Source organism: Squalius cephalus, assembly GCF_949319135.1.
Source record: "Squalius cephalus genome assembly, chromosome: 6".
NCBI classification, from domain to species: domain Eukaryota; kingdom Metazoa; phylum Chordata; class Actinopteri; order Cypriniformes; family Leuciscidae; genus Squalius; species Squalius cephalus.
Genome location: NC_137127.1, coordinates 201,232 through 218,006, shown reverse-complemented (window position 1 = coordinate 218,006; position 16,775 = coordinate 201,232). Strand labels below are relative to the sequence as shown.

General features: G+C 46.1%; 1 protein-coding gene across 1 annotated transcript in view; it reads left to right on the top strand.

The window, feature by feature from the left end:
• The window catches only part of LOC307160027 (KH homology domain-containing protein 4-like), a 31,201-nt gene extending 14,451 nt beyond the window's left edge, over positions 1-16,750 (top strand). The window contains exons 7-14 of the mRNA XM_079873824.1: positions 6,761-6,969; positions 7,041-7,101; positions 8,208-8,265; positions 12,929-13,149; positions 13,251-13,331; positions 13,427-13,476; positions 14,368-14,447; positions 16,610-16,750. Coding sequence (XP_079729950.1) covers positions 6,761-6,969; positions 7,041-7,101; positions 8,208-8,265; positions 12,929-13,149; positions 13,251-13,331; positions 13,427-13,476; positions 14,368-14,447; positions 16,610-16,743 — 894 coding nt within the window. The 3' untranslated portion in view covers positions 16,744-16,750. The remainder of the gene's footprint in view (positions 1-6,760; positions 6,970-7,040; positions 7,102-8,207; positions 8,266-12,928; positions 13,150-13,250; positions 13,332-13,426; positions 13,477-14,367; positions 14,448-16,609) is intronic.
• Positions 16,751-16,775: the final 25 nt, after the last annotated feature.

The window sequence follows — 16,775 nt, the reverse complement described above, 5'->3', positions numbered from 1 at the left end:
AAACACACACACCTGTGACCGCATGACATTAGTGTTACTCCACAAACACACACACCTGTGAGCGCATGACATTAGTGTTACTCCACAAACACACACACACACCTGTGACCACATGACATTAGTGTTACTCCACAAACACACACACCTGTGACCGCATGACATTAGTGTTACTCCACAAACACACACACAAACACACACCTGTGAGCGCATGACATTAGTGTTACTCCACAAACACACACACACACCTGTGACCACATGACATTAGTGTTACTCCACAAACACACACCTGTAACCGCATGACATTAGTGTTACTCCACAAACACACACACACACCTGTGACCACATGACATTAGTGTTACTCCACAAACACACACCTGTGAGCGCATGACATTAGTGTTACTCCACAAACACACACACACACCTGTGACCACATGACATTAGTGTTACTCCACAAACACACACCTGTGACCGCATGACATTAGTGTTACTCCACACACACACACACACACACCTGTGACCACATGACTAGTGGTCGACCGATATGGGATTTTTAATGGCCGATGCCGATGCCGATATTGAGAAAGCAATCTGGCCGATTGGCCGATATGAGGCCGATACAATACATGTGAATACAGTAAATGAGAGACATAAAGAATATTGGTGAAACTAAATGAACATTTATTGTATATACTATTTATGCAATGTTCTTTTTGCAATAAAAAAAATATTTACTAAGAAATTAAAATGTAAACAAAAAGGTAAGGTAACACTTCAATAAATAAAGTTTTAGTGCAGCTTCTTGTCTGCTTTAATATTTACAGTCATTTTTTCAGTCACATAAATAATTACTGCTGCTTACTGCAGGTTACAAATAACATTTATCATTAATGAACCAATCTAATTTAAACAATCTAAACAATATTCATAAATTAATGACAAAATAGTATGTGAAATTACATACGTTTTATGTACAATACATAGTTCAATATAGATCTCACATAGTTTATTTACACTATTTACTTTAAACAGGTTGTTTTACTTCAAGTATATTTAAATAATAATGATTTATGTGTTTAGTTTTGCTTGTTTGTTTCTTTAAAACGTTGCAAGCCGTCACATGTATTTGCATGACATACATGAACATATGAAAATGTATAGCCTACTACACACGATATTATGCCAATCATGGATAAATAAATACAGTAGATAGTGAATAACATTTTCAAGGATTTATTTTCAAACGTAATATTATTGCATAGTGTTCTGCTCTCATCCACCTCACGCGACCACTGATCTGTAATGCACGCGAGTGACGCGACCCAGCTTTTCCGTGCACGCGAGTCCGTTGGAAAACAGCGTCTATTTTAAATGTAACCCGAGAACAACGCGCGTATATGAGGAACAGCCAGTCACAGGATTTTTGACTGTTTGTGAGGTAAAATGTTTTCCGTTTTGTTTGAATTCGTTTATATCACATCTGTGACCCCCACTGGAGCTACCGCTGGGCTGCGGATCTGACATATCACGGTAGCCTACTGTTTGAATAGACTCTGCTGCACGCCGGAGTAGTGTTTTTGTGTGTAACACAATGTAGCGTCAGGTTAGAAAGCGAATGCGAATGGTCATATACTGTGTCTGTCAGATCTCTGCTTCACTTCTGAATGGCTTGTCTTACGGTGCTGGGCGGAGCAGAGCGTGTGTATTCAGTTCATTCACGCTCACTCTGTTCGCGTCAGTGGAAAAAAGCGCTAATGCACAGTCACAAACTGTTTTGAAATATATCGGCCAAACGGAAAGATTTATCGGCCGATGCCGATATCTAAAAAATTCCAAATATCGGCCGATATATCGGCCTCGGCGATATATCGGTCGACCACTACACATGACATTAGTGTTACTCCACAAACACACACACACACACACACACCTGTGACCACATGACATTAGTGTTACTCCACAAACACACACACACACACACCTGTGACCGCATGACATTAGTGTTACTCCACACACACACACACACACACACACACACCTGTGACCCCATGACATTAGTGTTACTCCACAAACACACACACACACACCTGTGACCCCATGACATTAGTGTTACTCCACACACACACACACACACACCTGTGACCGCATGACATTAGTGTTACTCCACAAACACACACACCTGTGACCGCATGACATTAGTGTTACTCCACAAACACACACACCTGTGACTGCATGACATTAGTGTTACTCCACAAACACACACCTGTGACCACATGACATTAGTGTTACTCCACAAACACACACACACACACCTGTGACCGCATGACATTAGTGTTACTCCACAAACACACACACAAACACACACCTGTGACCACATGACATTAGTGTTACTCCACAAACACACACACAAACACACACCTGTGACCGCATGACATTAGTGTTACTCCACAAACACACACACCTGTGACCGCATGACATTAGTGTTACTCCACAAACACACACACACACCTGTGACCACATGACATTAGTGTTACTCCACAAACACACACCTGTGACCACATGACATTAGTGTTACTCCACAAACACACACACAAACACACACACACACCTGTGACCGCATGACATTAGTGTTACTCCACAAACACACACACACCTGTGACCACATGACATTAGTGTTACTCCACAAACACACACCTGTGACCACATGACATTAGTGTTACTCCACAAACACACACACAAACACACACACACACCTGTGACCGCATGACATTAGTGTTACTCCACAAACACACACACACCTGTGACCACATGACATTAGTGTTACTCCACAAACACACACACCTGTGACTGCATGACATTAGTGTTACTCCACAAACACACACACACACACACACCTGTGACCGCATGACATTAGTGTTACTCCACAAACACACACACCTGTGACCACATGACATTAGTGTTACTCCACAAACACACACACACACACACACACCTGTGACCGCATGACATTAGTGTTACTCCACAAACACACACACACACACACACCTGTGACCGCATGACATTAGTGTTACTCCACAAACACACACACACACCTGTGACCGCATGACATTAGTGTTACTCCACAAACACACACACAAACACACACCTGTGACCACATGACATTAGTGTTACTCCACAAACACACACACAAACACACACCTGTGACCGCATGACATTAGTGTTACTCCACACACACACACACCTGTGACCGCATGACATTAGTGTTACTCCACAAACACACACACCTGTGACCGCATGACATTAGTGTTACTCCACAAACACACACCTGTGACTGCATGACATTAGTGTTACTCCACACACACACACACACACACACACACCTGTGACCGCATGACATTAGCGTTACTCCACAAACACACACACACACCTGTGGCCGCATGACATTAGTGTTACTCCACAAACACACACACACACCTGTGGCCGCATGACATTAGCGTTACTCCACAAACACACACACACACCTGTGACCGCATGACATTAGTGTTACTCCACACACACACACACACACACACACACCTGTGGCCGCATGACATTAGTGTTACTCCACAAACACACACACACACCTGTGACCGCATGACATTAGTGTTACTCCACACACACACACACACACACACACACACACACCTGTGACCCCATGACATTAGTGTTACTCCACAAACACACACACACACACACACACCTATGACCGCATGACATTAGTGTTACTCCACACACACAAACACACACACCTGTGACCACATGACATTAGTGTTACTCCACACACACAAACACACACACCTGTGACCACATGACATTAGTGTTACTCCACAAACACACACCTGTGACCGCATGACATTAGTGTTACTCCACAAACACACACACCTGTGACCGCATGACATTAGTATTACTCCACACACACACACCTGTGACCGCATGACATTAGTGTTACTCCACAAACACACACACCTGTGACCGCATGACATTAGTGTTACTCCACAAACACACACACCTGTGACCGCATGACATTAGTGTTACTCCACAAACACACACACACACCTGTGACCGCATGACATTAGTGTTACTCCACACACACACACACACACCTGTGACCGCATGACATTAGTGTTACTCCACACACACACACACCTGTGACCGCATGACATTAGTGTTACTCCACACACACACACAACTGTGACCGCATGACATTAGTGTTACTCCACAAACACACACACACACACCTGTGACCGCATGACATTAGTGTTACTCCACACACACACACACCTGTGACCGCATGACATTAGTGTTACTCCACAAACACACACACCTGTGACCGCATGACATTAGTGTTACTCCACAAACACACACACCTGTGAGCGCATGACATTAGTGTTACTCCACAAACACACACACCTGTGACCACATGACATTAGTGTTACTCCACAAACACACACACACACCTGTGACCGCATGACATTAGTGTTACTCCACACACACACACACCTGTGACCGCATGACATTAGTGTTACTCCACACACACACACACCTGTGACCGCATGACATTAGTGTTACTCCACACACACACACACACCTGTGACCACATGACATTAGTGTTACTCCACAAACACACACACACCTGTGACCGCATGACATTAGTGTTACTCCACAAACACACACACCTGTGACCACATGACATTAGTGTTACTCCACAAACACACACACCTGTGACCGCATGACATTAGTATTACTCCACACACACACACACCTGTGACCGCATGACATTAGTGTTACTCCACAAACACACACACCTGTGACCGCATGACATTAGTGTTACTCCACACACACACACACACCTGTGACCGCATGACATTAGTGTTACTCCACAAACACACACACCTGTGACCGCATGACATTAGTGTTACTCCACAAACACACACACCTGTGACCACATGACATTAGTGTTACTCCACAAACACACACACACACCTGTGACCGCATGACATTAGTGTTACTCCACACACACACACACCTGTGACCGCATGACATTAGTGTTACTCCACAAACACACACACCTGTGACCGCATGACATTAGTGTTACTCCACAAACACACACACCTGTGACCGCATGACATTAGTGTTACTCCACAAACACACACACACACCTGTGACCGCATGACATTAGTGTTACTCCACAAACACACACACACACCTGTGACCGCATGACATTAGTGTTACTCCACAAACACACACACCTGTGACCGCATGACATTAGTATTACTCCACACACACACACACACACACCTGTGACCGCATGACATTAGTGTTACTCCACACACAAACACACACACCTGTGACCGCATGACATTAGTGTTACTCCACACACACACACACCTGTGACCGCATGACATTAGTGTTACTCCACAAACACACACCTGTGACCGCATGACATTAGTGTTACTCCACACACAAACACACACACACCTGTGACCACATGACATTAGTGTTACTCCACACACACACACACCTGTGACCGCATGACATTAGTGTTACTCCACAAACACACACACCTGTGACCGCATGACATTAGTGTTACTCCACAAACACACACACCTGTGACCGCATGACATTAGTGTTACTCCACAAACACACACACCTGTGACCGCATGACATTAGTGTTACTCCACACACACACACACACCTGTGACCGCATGACATTAGTGTTACTCCACAAACACACACCTGTGACCGCATGACATTAGTGTTACTCCACACACAAACACACACACACCTGTGACCGCATGACATTAGTGTTACTCCACACACAAACACACACACACCTGTGACCGCATGACATTAGTGTTACTCCACACACAAACACACACACACCTGTGACCGCATGACATTAGTGTTACTCCACACACAAACACACACACACCTGTGACCGCATGACATTAGTGTTACTCCACACACAAACACACACACACCTGTGACCGCATGACATTAGTGTTACTCCACACACAAACACACACACACCTGTGACCGCATGACATTAGTGTTACTGCGCAACTGCCGTTTGTGATTCTTTGTTGCTGCATGTGTTGCTTAACAACCTCTCTGGAACTACATTGCTTGGCGGAGGAATAAATGTGTTATAATAACGTTATATTTTTTTGTTGCTGGTGTTTATTTTATGAATAAAATAAATATTAAAATGATGATTTTTATGGAGTAACCATTTTATAAAAGCAATAAGCCCCTTGAAGCCGCGTTTTACAGTGGTTTTACTCCGCTCCGCGTCTAACGCCGTTCTAAATCCACTGTATACACGGCTTCTACATCACATGATGCTGTAATATGAGCTGATGATGTGAGTAACTGATATATGTGTTTCACTGACTGACCCGTGACCCGTGACCCGTGACCCGTGACCCGTGACCCGTGACCCGTGAGCCGTGAGCCGTGAGCTGCTCACTCTACGATCGACACGCAGTTTGTAGTAAACAGATTGATGTTTCACATGAGTCTCGGCAAACACAGTGTTATAGTTCAAAGCCACAGTCATGCATTAGTGTAAACACACACACACACATGTGGCCGCTCGTCTCACACACACACACACACACACACACACACACACACACACACACACACACACACACGTTCTGGCTGTCAGCTTTGATCAGGGATCTGAGGAAGTGAATGACTGTGGCCATCTTGTTGGTTGCAGAGTTTTGTGCACACTAAGATCTTTGTGGGCCTGGACCAATCACAGCCGGGCTTCAGTGTGAACGAGCGAGTGGAGGGTCCGTCGGGCTCGTACCTGCAGCACATCCAGTGTGAGAGCGGCGCGCGCGTGTTCCTCAGGGGTCGAGGGTCCGGATACATCGAGCAGGCGTCCCGCCGCGAGTCCTTCGAGCCACTCTACCTGTACATCAGGTACACCCTCGCTCTCTTACACACTTCAGCCACTGCGGCACGTCTCTGATCTGTGTGTGTGTGTGTTACAGCCACCCGAACGCTGCAGGACTGGAGGCGGCCAAGAAGCTGTGCGAGAACCTGCTGGACACGGTGAGAGTGTGTGTGAGAGTGTAAGCGAGTGTGTGTGTGAGAGTATGTGCTTGTTCGAGAGAGTGCGTGTTCGAGTGCGAGTGTGTGTGTGTGAGAGTATAAGCGAGTGTGTGTGTGAGAGTATGTGCTTGTTCGAGAGAGTGCGTGTTCGAGTGCGAGTGTGTGTGTGAGAGTATGTGCTTGTTCGAGAGAGTGTGTGTTCGAGTGCGAGTGTGTGTGTGAGAGTATGTGCTTGTTCGAGAGAGTGTGTGTGAGAGTGCGAGTGTGTGTGTGTGAGAGTATGTGCTTGTTCGAGAGAGTGTGTGTGAGAGTGCGAGTGTGTGTGTGAGAGTATGTGCTTGTTCGAGAGAGTGCGTGTTCGAGTGCGAGTGTGTGTGTGAGAGTATGTGCTTGTTCGAGAGAGTGTGTGTGAGAGTGCGAGTGTGTGTGTGTGTGAGAGTATGTGCTTGTTCGAGAGAGTGTGTGTGAGAGTGCGAGTGTGTGTGTGAGAGTATGTGCTTGTTCGAGAGAGTGTGTGTGAGAGTGCGAGTGTGTGTGTGTGTGAGAGTATAAGCGAGTGTGTGTGTGAGAGTATGTGCTTGTTCGAGAGAGTGCGTGTTCGAGTGCGAGTGTGTGTGTGTGTGAGAGTGTAAGCGAGTGTGTGTGTGAGAGTATGTGCTTGTTCGAGAGAGTGCGTGTTCGAGTGCGAGTGTGTGTGTGTGTGAGAGTATGTGCTTGTTCGAGAGAGTGTGTGTTCGAGTGCGAGTGTGTGTGTGTGTGAGAGTATAAGCGAGTGTGTGTGTGAGAGTATGTGCTTGTTCGAGAGAGTGTGTGTTCGAGTGCGAGTGTGTGTGTGCGTGTGAGAGTATAAGCGAGTGTATGTTCGAGAGAGTGCGAGTGTGTGTTCGAGTGCGAGTGTGTGTGTGTGTGTGTGAGAGTATAAGCGAGTGTATGTTCGAGAGAGTGCGAGTGTGTGTTCGAGTGCGAGTGTGTGTGTGTGTGTGTGAGAGTATAAGCGAGTGTATGTTCGAGAGAGTGCGAGTGTGTGTTCGAGTGCGAGTGTGTATGAGCAAGTGTGTGTTCTACACTGAGCATCATATGGTGTGTGTGTTTATCTGGTTCTGCAGGTGCGGGCGGATCACACGCGGTTCATGTCGGCGTTTCCCTCCACAGGTTCTGCTCCAGGTGTGTGTTCTCTTCTGTGTGTGTTCTCTTCTGTGTGTGTGTGTGTGTTCTCTTCTGTGTGTGTGTGTGTGTGTGTGTGTGTGTGTGTGTGTGTGTTCTCTTCTGTGTGTGTGAGTGTGTTCTCTTCTGTGTGTGTGAGTGTGTTCTCTTCTGTGTGTGTGTGTGTTCTCTTCTGTGTGTGTGTGTGTGTGTGTGTGTTCTCTTCTGTGTGTGTGTGTGTGTGTTCTCTTCTGTGTGTGTGTGTGTGTTTTCTCTTCTGTGTGTGTGTGTGTGTGTGTGTGTGTGTGTGTTCTCTTCTGTGTGTGTTCTCTTCTGTGTGTGTTCTCTTCTGTGTGTGTTCTCTTCTGTGTGTGTTCTCTTCTGTGTGTGTTCTCTTCTGTGTGTGTGTGTGTGTGTGTGTTCTCTTCTGTGTGTGTGTGTGTTCTCTTCTGTGTGTGTGTGTGTGTGTGTGTGTTCTCTTCTGTGTGTGTGTGTGTGTTCTCTTCTGTGTGTGTGAGTGTGTTCTCTTCTGTGTGTGTGAGTGTGTTCTCTTCTGTGTGTGTGTGTGTTCTCTTCTGTGTGTGTGTGTGTGTTCTCTTCTGTGTGTGTGTGTGTGTGTGTGTGTGTTCTCTTCTGTGTGTGTGTGTGTGTGTGTGTGTTCTCTTCTGTGTGTGTGTGTGTGTTCTCTTCTGTGTGTGTGAGTGTGTGTGTTCTCTTCTGTGTGTGTGTGTGTGTGTGTGTTCTCTTCTGTGTGTGTGTGTTTTCTCTTCTGTGTGTGTGTGTGTGTTCTCTTCTGTGTGTGTGTGTGAGTGTGTTCTCTTCTGTGTGTGTGTGTGTGTGAGTGTGTTCTCTTCTGTGTGTGTGTGTGTGTGAGTGTGTTCTCTTCTGTGTGTGTGTGTGTGTGTGTGAGTGTGTTCTCTTCTGTGTGTGTGTGTGTGTGTTCTCTTCTGTGTGTGTGAGTGTGTTCTCTTCTGTGTGTGTGTGTGTGTGTGTTCTCTCCTGTGTGTGTGTGTGTGTTCTCTTCTGTGTGTGTGTGTGTGTGTTCTCTTCTGTGTGTGTGAGTGTGTTCTCTTCTGTGTGTGTGTGTGTGTTCTCTTCTGTGTGTGTGAGTGTGTTCTCTTCTGTGTGTGTGAGTGTGTTCTCTTCTGTGTGTGTGAGTGTGTGTGTGTTCTCTTCTGTGTGAGTGTGTTCTCTTCTGTGTGTGTGAGTGTGTGTGTTCTCTTCTGTGTGTGTGAGTGTGTTCTCTTCTGTGTGTGTGTGTGTGTGTGTTCTCTTCTGTGTGTGTGTGTGTGTGTGTGTGTGTTCTCTCCTGTGTGTGTGTGTGTGTTCTCTTCTGTGTGTGTGAGTGTGTTCTCTCCTGTGTGTGTGTGTGTTCTCTTCTGTGTGTGTGAGTGTGTTCTCTTCTGTGTGTGTGAGTGTGTGTGTTCTCTTCTGTGTGTGTGAGTGTGTTCTCTTCTGTGTGTGTGAGTGTGTTCTCTTCTGTGTGTGTGAGTGTGTGTGTTCTCTTCTGTGTGTGTGTGTGTGTGTGTTCTCTCCTGTGTGTGTGTGTGTGTGTGTGTGTGTGTGTTCTCTCCTGTGTGTGTGTGTGTTCTCTCCTGTGTGTGTGTGTGTTCTCTCCTGTGTGTGTGTGTGTTCTCTTCTGTGTGTGTGTGTGTGTGTGTTCTCTTCTGTGTGTGTGAGTGTGTTCTCTTCTGTGTGTGTGAGTGTGTTCTCTTCTGTGTGTGTGAGTGTGTTCTCTTCTGTGTGTGTGAGTGTGTGTGTTCTCTTCTGTGTGTGTGAGTGTGTGTGTTCTCTTCTGTGTGTGTGTGTGTGTGTGTGTGTGTGTGTTCTCTCCTGTGTGTGTGTGTGTGTGTTCTCTCCTGTGTGTGTGTGTGTTCTCTTCTGTGTGTGTGTGTGTGTGTGTGTGTGTGTGTGTGTGTGTTCTCTTCTGTGTGTGTGAGTGTGTTCTCTCCTGTGTGTGTGTGTGTGTTCTCTTCTGTGTGTGTGTGTTCTCTTCTGTGTGTGTGTGTGTTCTCTTCTGTGTGTGAGAGTGTGTTCTCTTCTGTGTGTGTGAGTGTGTGTGTGTTCTCTCCTGTGTGTGTGTGTGTGTGTGTGTGTGTGTGTGTGTGTGTGTTCTCTTCTGTGTGTGTGTGTGTTCTCTTCTGTGTGTGTGAGTGTGTTCTCTTCTGTGTGTGTGAGTGTGTGTGTGTTCTCTTCTGTGTGTGTGTGTGTGTTCTCTCCTGTGTGTGTGTGTGTGTGTGTTCTCTCCTGTGTGTGTGTGTGTGTTCTCTTCTGTGTGTGTGAGTGTGTGTGTGTTCTCTTCTGTGTGTGTGTGTGTGTGTGTGTGTGTGTTCTCTCCTGTGTGTGTGTGTGTGTGTTCTCTCCTGTGTGTGTGTGTGTTCTCTTCTGTGTGTGTGTGTGTGTGTGTGTGTGTGTGTGTGTGTGTTCTCTTCTGTGTGTGTGAGTGTGTTCTCTCCTGTGTGTGTGTGTGTGTGTGTGTTCTCTTCTGTGTGTGTGTGTTCTCTTCTGTGTGTGTGTGTGTTCTCTTCTGTGTGTGAGTGTGTTCTCTTCTGTGTGTGTGAGTGTGTTCTCTTCTGTGTGTGTGAGTGTGTGTGTGTTCTCTCCTGTGTGTGTGTGTGTGTGTGTGTGTGTGTGTGTTCTCTTCTGTGTGTGTGAGTGTGTGTGTGTTCTCTTCTGTGTGTGTGTGTGTGTGTGTGTGTGTTCTCTCCTGTGTGTGTGTGTGTGTGTGTGTTCTCTCCTGTGTGTGTGTGTGTGTTCTCTTCTGTGTGTGTGTTCTCTCCTGTGTGTGTGTGTGTGTGTTCTCTTCTGTGTGTGTGAGTGTGTTCTCTTCTGTGTGTGTGAGTGTGTTCTCTTCTGTGTGTGTGAGTGTGTTCTCTTCTGTGTGTGTGAGTGTGTGTGTTCTCTTCTGTGTGTGTGTGTGTGTGTGTGTGTGTTCTCTCCTATGTGTGTGTGTGTGTTCTCTTCTGTGTGTGTGTGTGTTCTCTTCTGTGTGTGTGAGTGTGTTCTCTTCTGTGTGTGTGAGTGTGTTCTCTTCTGTGTGTGTGAGTGTGTTCTCTTCTGTGTGTGTGAGTGTTCTCTTCTGTGTGTGTGAGTGTGTTCTCTTCTGTGTGTGTGTGAGTGTGTGTGTTCTCTTCTGTGTGTGTGTGTGTGTGTGTGTGTGTGTGTGTGTGTTCTCTCCTGTGTGTGTGTGTGTGTGTGTGTGTGTTCTCTCCTGTGTGTGTGTGTGTTCTCTTCTGTGTGTGTGAGTGTTCTCTTCTGTGTGTGTGAGTGTGTTCTCTTCTGTGTGTGTGAGTGTGTTCTCTTCTGTGTGTGTGAGTGTGTTCTCTTCTGTGTGTGTGAGTGTGTGTGTTCTCTTCTGTGTGTGTGTGTTCTCTCCTGTGTGTGTGTGTGTGTGTGTGTGTGTTCTCTTCTGTGTGTGTGAGTGTGTTCTCTTCTGTGTGTGTGAGTGTGTTCTCTTCTGTGTGTGTGAGTGTGTTCTCTTCTGTGTGTGTGAGTGTGTGTGTGTGTGTGTGAGTGTGTTCTCTTCTGTGTGTGTGTGTGTGTGTTCTCTTCTGTGTGTGTGAGTGTGTTCTCTTCTGTGAGTGTGTGTGTGTGTGTGTGTGAGTGTGTTCTCTTCTGTGTGTGTGTGTGTGTGTTCTCTTCTGTGTGTGTGAGTGTGTTCTCTTCTGTGTGTGTGAGTGTGTTCTCTTCTGTGTGTGTTCTGAGCCTCTTCTGTCACTAAACATGTTTATATGCTGATCACTCACTGAATGAACCCTTGATCCCTGTTTACATGCAAAACAATAACTGGCAATTCAAAACCGTATTTATAAAACTGTAATAATAAATCCGGTTATTCCCGGTAGTGACGCCGTAGGCATCAGAGCATCAGTGCAGCTGACGGAGAGCATCAGTGCAGCTGACGGAGAGCATCAGTGCAGCTGACGGAGAGCAGTGCGGTGGTGTCAGGCTGCACAAGATTAGACACTTTTGATCATTTCTTGGGTCAAGATTTTTAAGATAATTTTGTAAAATTCAAGCAAGCTTTGCAGATCTATATTGTAAAGTGTTTAAAAGCTGTGATAATTAATGTCTCAGTTCTAATAACTCTGCTTTCTTCTGACTCTAAAACACATGCAAATATTTACACGTTAAGACATTTGCTGGGAAAAAAGCAGTTGAAAGTGAGAGGAAGTTTCTTTTTTTGCTGAGTATACATGACCATATAGTGGATTTATTTCCGTTGCTAACAAACATGAAAATAATAGGATAAATACAATATAAGAGATACCAAAGAATCTGCTTTAATGTTTTCAGCTACAGGAGGTGTTTTTAACAGAGTAGGAAACTGAATAATCAAATATAAAAATAATACACTGCATAGTCTTCACTGTATGAAGTAAACATACATGATTATTTACGTTTAGTGAATTAGATGTGATAGTATTTTTTGTATGCATTTCTTTTTCTTCCTTTTTTCCCTCATTGTATGTTTGAGGCTGTATTTGTATGTTTCTGGACATTGGAGTAACCGAGAAATATAAATATGTATATGTATATATATGTGTGTGTATGTATGTGATGCACAGATCCATTATCCTGAAGCGCATCTGATTATCTGTTTACGTTCACTGAAGACATAAGCGACTGTTATAACTGCGTTGCTCCTAGTGTCTGACTGCGGCTTGACGTGTGTGTGTTTCAGTTTACCCGACACATGGATACTCTGCGAATAACAGCTACGGCAGCCAGTCCTGGTACAGCTACCCGTCCAACGGCTACTCGAGCTCCTATCCCACATACTGGAGTACCGGCAGCGGAGCGACCGGCCAATCACAGCTGAGCAGCGGTGCGACCGGCCAATCACAGCTGAGCAGCGGTGCAGTGCAGTATCCAGTGCGCCAACAGAGCGCCTTCCTACTGCCGGTGAGAGACCGCGAGAGTCACGCCTGTCAATCAACACAGCTGTGACATCAGATAACTGAGTGTGTGTGTGTGTGTGTGTGTGTGTGTGTGTGTGTGTGTAGGAGGAGGAGGCAGCGTCAGACAGAGCAAACGGCGGCTCCAGCCCAAAGCAACACACTGCAGAAGAGGAGCAGAAAACACAGGTGTGTGTGTGACTGAGAGTGATCGTTATCACATGTTCATTCTAAGATTGCTCTGACGTGTGTGTGTGTGTGTGTGTGTGTGTGTGTGTCTCCAGAGCTGCACAGATGCTCCAGTGAAGGACGTCAGTGCTGTGGAGGACAGCAGGTCTCTATCCTTCTGTTTCTGTGTTCAATCATGTTTTCTACTGTTATTGTAATCACGTGTTTGAGTATTAGTGTTCATCACTAGTTCAGTGATGTTGACTTTAGGCCTTTCTTTGTTAAAGTGCCCTATTATACTATTTTAAAGGTTTCTAATGTTGTTCTGGCGTCTCCTACAACAGGTCCACATTCATCCAAGCTCAAAATCACTTTAATGTCCTCATAATCTCCACTGCAGCTTCAGCTCTTTCTCTGAAACGCTTCCATCAAGGATTCAGTCTCTCTAAGCCCCGCCTCTCTGAGAACTGCTCTGCTGTGATTGGTCAGAAAGCAAACGCTCATTATCATATCTGAATCTCAGCTCTTGATCACAGTGATGCGAACAGTAACGATGGCGTGGGTTTTACCGTATCAATCTCAGAAAACAGCGTCTTCTCGACACGAACAACACGAACCAAACTCTTCCAGTCTCAGATACACTACAGTGTTTGAGGGAGGAGCTAAGAGACGCTGCTCAGCCAATCAGGACCACAGACTGGAATTATGCTAATTAGTTACAAACCTATGCAGGTTCAACAAGAAGTGAGACTGAATTACTGACGACTCGTTTCAGTTCAAAATCTATTCTAAAATCTAAAATCTATTCTCATTTATCTGAGCTTTGATCCGTGTAACCTTGCAGAGCTTTTACATTCACAAACGGCTTTATTACACAAAATGTAATTTAACGTCCCAAAAAGCATTCTAGGGGCACTAAATAATTATTCTGCTCTTCATGCATGTGATTCTCTGCTGTATTTGAATGTGTGACAGGTTTTGTTTTGGCTTCACCTTCATGAAGCGTTACTGAGTTTAGGGTTGAGGAGAGAGACGTGACTTGATGTTTTTTGTTCAGGACGTTGATGCCGCCGCCAGCTGCTCCAATCAGAAAGAGATTACGAGAAGAGCCCTGCAGCAAAACCCTCACACACACAGGTGTGTGACCACTCACTCGCTTACTCACTCACTCAGACTCACTCACTCACTCACTCACTCACTCAGACTCACTCACTCAGACTCACTCACTCAGAATCACTCACTCACTCAGACTCACTCACTCACTCACTCACTCACTCGCTCAGACTCACTCACTCACTCACTCACTCACTCACTCACTCACTCACTCAGACTCACTCACTCACTCACTCACTCAGACTCACTCACTCACTCACTCACTCAGACTCACTCACTCACTCAGAATCACTCACTCACTCAGACTCACTCACTCACTCACTCACTCAGACTCACTCACTCACTCGCTCAGACTCACTCTCACTCAGACTCACTCACTCACTCACTCAGACTCACTCACTCACTCGCTCAGACTCACTCACTCGCTTACTCACTCACTCAGACTCACTCACTCACTCGCTTACTCACTCACTCAGAATCACTCACTCACTCAGACTCACTCACTCACTCGCTCAGACTCACTCACTCACTCGCTTACTCACTCACTCAGAATCACTCACTCACTCAGACTCACTCACTCACTCGCTCAGACTCACTCACTCACTCGCTTACTCACTCACTCAGACTCACTCACTCACTCGCTCAGACTCACTCACTCACTCGCTTACTCACTCACTCAGACTCACTCACTCACTCGCTTACTCACTCACTCAGAATCACTCACTCACTCAGACTCACTCACTCACTCGCTCAGACTCACTCACTCACTCGCTTACTCACTCACTCAGAATCACTCACTCACTCAGACTCACTCACTCACTCGCTCAGACTCACTCGCTTACTCACTCACTCAGACTCACTCACTCACTCAGACTCACTCACTCACTCGCTTACTCACTCACTCAGACTCACTCACTCACTCAGACTCACTCACTCACTCGCTTACTCACTCACTCAGACTCACTCACTCACTCAGACTCACTCACTCGCTCGCTTACTCACTCACTCACTCACTCACTCAGACTCACTCACTCACTCGCTTACTCACTCACTCAGACTCACTCACTCACTCGCTTACTCACTCACTCAGACTCACTCACTCACTCAGACTCACTCACTCACTCGCTTACTCACTCACTCAGACTCACTCACTCACTCAGACTCACTCACTCACTCGCTTACTCACTCACTCAGACTCACTCACTCACTCGCTTACTCACTCACTCAGACTCACTCACTCACTCAGACTCACTCACTCACTCGCTTACTCACTCACTCACTCAGACTCACTCACTCACTCAGACTCACTCACTCACTCACTCACTCAGACTCACTCACTCACTCAGACTCACACACTCACTCACTCACACACACACACACACACACACACACACACACTCAGACACTCACTCAGACTCACACACTCACACACACACACTCAGACACTCACTCAGACTCACTCACTCGCTCACTCACTCACTCACACTCACTCACACACACACACACACACACTCAGACACTCACTCAGACTCACTCACTCACACACACACTCACTCAGACTCTCACTCTCTCTCACTTAGACTCTCACTCACTCTCTCACTCACTCACTCACTTACACTCTCTCACTCACTTAGACACTCACTCTCACTCACTCTCACTCACTCACTCACTTACACACACTCAGACTCTCACTCACTCACTCACTCACTTACACACACTCAGACTCTCACTCTCTCTCACTTAGACTCTCACTCACTCTCTCACTCACTCACTCACTTACACTCTCTCTCTCACTTAGACACTCACTCTCACTCACTCTCACTCACTCACTCACTTACTCACTTACACACACTCAGACTCTCACTCACTCACTCACTCACTTACACACACTCAGACTCTCACTCACTCACTCACTCACTCAACTTAGACACTCACTCTCACTCACTCACTCACTTACACACACTCACTCACTCACTCACTCACTCACTCACTCACTCACTCACTCACTCACTCACTCACACACACACTCACTCAGACTCTCACTCACTCACTCACTCACTCACAGACTCTCACTCACTCTCACTCACACACACACACACACGTACAGCTAGCGTTAGCATACAGTGATTATTCTTGAATCTAAAAGGAGGTTATCTGTGACATCATGATCTCTGATCTCCCTGCAGCCGCAGAACAGCAGATGAAGAAGCTGAAGACTCCGGAAGACTCCGGCAGCTGCTCCGGCCTGGTCCCGTATGGAGGAGATTCGTCGGATGAGGAAGAGGAGCGCATGCGCGGCGGGAGTAAGAGTGCGGTCTGAACACACACAACTGCAGCGGCACAGACTTTATT